The 3,057-nt window shown below is 47.2% G+C and overlaps 1 protein-coding gene across 1 annotated transcript; it reads left to right on the top strand.

Moving 5' to 3' along the window:
• Nucleotides 1–501: 501 nt before the first annotated feature.
• Nucleotides 502–2,809, top strand: HOXC11 (homeobox C11). The gene is made up of 2 exons (XM_008938206.1): nt 502–1,183; nt 2,577–2,809. The coding sequence occupies exons 1-2, from the start codon at nt 502–504 to the stop codon at nt 2,807–2,809; spliced, it is 915 nt and encodes a 304-aa protein (XP_008936454.1).
• The last annotated feature ends 248 nt before the right edge of the window (nt 2,810–3,057 follow it).

Here is a 3,057-nt window from a genome sequence, read left to right on the forward strand (position 1 = left end):
CCCTTCCCCAGCCCAAATCGCCCCCACCCCATCATCCAAACCCTGCTGAAAAGCAGCGAGCGGAATCCAAATAGGAAAGAGAGGAGGGGAAAAAAAAAAGAAGGCAAGGAAAAGAGAGAGAGAGAGAGAGGAGGGGGGGAAAAAAAACCCCCAGCAGCAACTTCACAAGCCGCCCCTTGTACTTGTTCTGCTGTGGATGCTGACGAGGGGTGTGCCCTGAGGAAAGGAAAAAAAAAAAAACCCCAAATCTGCGATTGATTTTCATAATGTTTCTGCGGTGTTTGCAAACCAATCGTTTGAACCTCTGAGATCTTACCTAAGTGAACCACTCCTACGCATCTAAGTGCTCCAAACTGATATATGACAATATCTACTTTGGATCACGTGTCCTCCGGAGCGACTAAGACGGATAGCGCGTCATCTCGCCTTCCCAAATTTTTTCCCCTCCGCACGTCGGATCCAAAACATCTTAGCTATAGGAGCGAGAAAAAAAGGAGAAAGATGTTTAACTCGGTGAACCTGGGCAACTTCTGCTCCCAGTCGCGTAAGGAGAGGAGCGCTGAGTTTGGAGAGAGGGCAGGTTGCGCTTCCAATCTCTACCTCCCCAGCTGTACCTATTACGTCCCCGAATTTTCCACCGTGTCATCTTTCTTGCCACAGGCCCCCTCTCGCCAAATCTCCTACCCTTACTCCACCAACCTCTCGCAAGTGCAACCCGTGCGAGAGGTCTCCTATGGTCTAGACCCCTCCAGTAAATGGCACCACCGAAGCAATTACGCCTCGTGTTATTCCGCAGAAGATCTGATGCATAGAGAGTGCATCCCGCCTTCCACCATGACCGAAATGCTAATGAAAAACGAGAGCGTGTACAGCCACCACCACCACCCCAGCTCCAACCACCCGCCGTCGACGGGATTCTACACCAGCATGAACAAAAACACTGTCCTGCCCCAAGGCTTCGACCGCTTCTTCGAAAACGCCTATTGCGGGGGGGAAAATCCGAGCGAGACCTGCCTGCAGAAGGGCGAGGGCAAAGTGGAGGCAGAATCCCAACCCCACGCCCTGTCATCCCGCGGAGAGCCAGGGATAGACCCGGAAGATGAAGAGGAAAACACAAACCCCGGCTCTTCAGCCTCGTCTTCTTCTGTCACCAAGGAAGGAAGCAAAAGCAGCAGCAATTCGAGTAGGTAGAGCAGTAAATGGAAAGGTTAAGGGACTAGCCCGTGTGTTTTGTCGGTCAAATTTTATGTGGAGTTTTATAAGCATTCAAAGGATTTTATTATAACCTACAAAGCTCTTTCTTTCCAACGAGAAGAATTTTTACGATGGGAAAAGCTCTTTGAAAGGGGGAAAAAAAAAAAAAATGGAGATGTTAGGCGCAGACACAGTATCTTAGAGTCTGTGAAATTTTAAAAGCACGACCATCGTGACAAATATTAACTTTGATCATGAACTTACATGAGCATTTTAAAAGGATTTTCGGTCCCGGGTTGCTGAGGGTAAAAGGCAATTGGGCAGAACACTACTTGAGCTGCCTGGGCTTTCTTGTAGGCGTTAAGATGCATGTGAAATGTTTGGGGGAGGCTTTTTTTTTTTGGTCCATTTTTTTAATTAAAACTGCATGTCGAGCTTTTTCTCTTGGGGGGGTGCGGTGCTGAGGGGGAAAGCTGCCGAATTCGCAGGCGAGGCTGAGCGTTTTCTTCGACTTTCTTTTTTATTTTTCTGTTTAAAGTGGTATTTTTTTCTCCCCCCGAAACCTGCAGCAACCTCCAGCTTTTGTCAGGAAGGGCTTTTTACTTACTTGGTTGTTCGCTCGGGTCCTTTTGGGGTTTGGGGGGGGTCTTTTTTTTTTTCCATGCGCTCCCGTTTTCCAGGCAGTCTTAGAGGAGCTTTTTTAAAGGCTGAATCCAGGCGACTTTAGAAGTTCGCCTTCAGCGTGGGGCTCTTTTGGGGAAGAGGGGAGGGTTGGTTTTGTTTCCCTCTTTGCTTTCGTGATGCGAGTCCCCTTTTGCAGCTCAGATGCTGAAGTTCCCTTTGACTTTGATTCCTTTTTGCGTGTGTGGCGAGGACTGGAGTTAATCAAAAACTTATGCGGAACGTAATATCTAGTTCCTCTAATTCCAACCTTGCTCATGCTGTTTCTCTACAGATAACAGATTTGCAGCTGAGCGTGGGGTGGGTGGTTGGGGGGTTATTTTTTTTCCCAGCCTCTCTCAACCCTCCTCCAGCAGCCTCCAGGCTGCTCTTTATTGAAAAAAAAAATAAGGGGGGGGAAAAAAAATCACCCATCCGCACCCAAAATATCTGCGTTAATAATCACACCGCGGGAAAAGAATCACACCGCGGGAAAATAATTACACCACGGTCCTTAAGACCCTGTGTAACCTCACCTCTGCTCCGCCTAACCGCCTAACAATAGGCCAAGAGGTTCTCCCCCCCCCCCTGTCCATCACACACCCCCCCATTAATAACTGGTACAAGTTATTAAGCTGCTCGTCTCTTATCTGGTCAGCTGTGAGGATGAGTCTGTGTCTTCTTTCCTTAGAATATTTACCCTGCCTTCTGGTTCTTTTAAGGTGCTCCCAGAACGAGGAAGAAGAGATGCCCCTATTCGAAATTCCAGATCAGAGAGCTAGAGAGAGAATTTTTCTTCAATGTCTATATAAACAAAGAAAAAAGGCTCCAGTTGTCTAGGATGTTAAATCTTACCGACCGACAGGTTAAAATTTGGTTTCAGAACAGAAGAATGAAAGAAAAAAAATTAAGCAGAGACCGCCTGCAGTATTTCTCTGGAAATCCCTTGTTGTGAACCTCTTTCGAAATCCCCTCTGCTGGTGAAGGGTCTGGGTGTGGAGGAGGAACGTTGCGAGGGGGGCTTTGCCCTCTGTGTCGACCTCAAAAGCAACCTCAAAAAGTTTGAGCCTTTTGGTTACTGATATTTGTATGTCTGGGACGGTGCTGAGTAACAAAAGGAGCGAGATTTCCATTCAGTTCCCGCTTGAAGGACTTGAATTCCATGAACATTTTATTTAATTTCTTCTTTTTTTTTTTTTTTCC

This window comes from Merops nubicus, unplaced genomic scaffold (genome assembly GCF_000691845.1).
Source record: "Merops nubicus isolate BGI_N331 unplaced genomic scaffold, ASM69184v1 scaffold27270, whole genome shotgun sequence".
Lineage (NCBI taxonomy): Eukaryota > Metazoa > Chordata > Aves > Coraciiformes > Meropidae > Merops > Merops nubicus.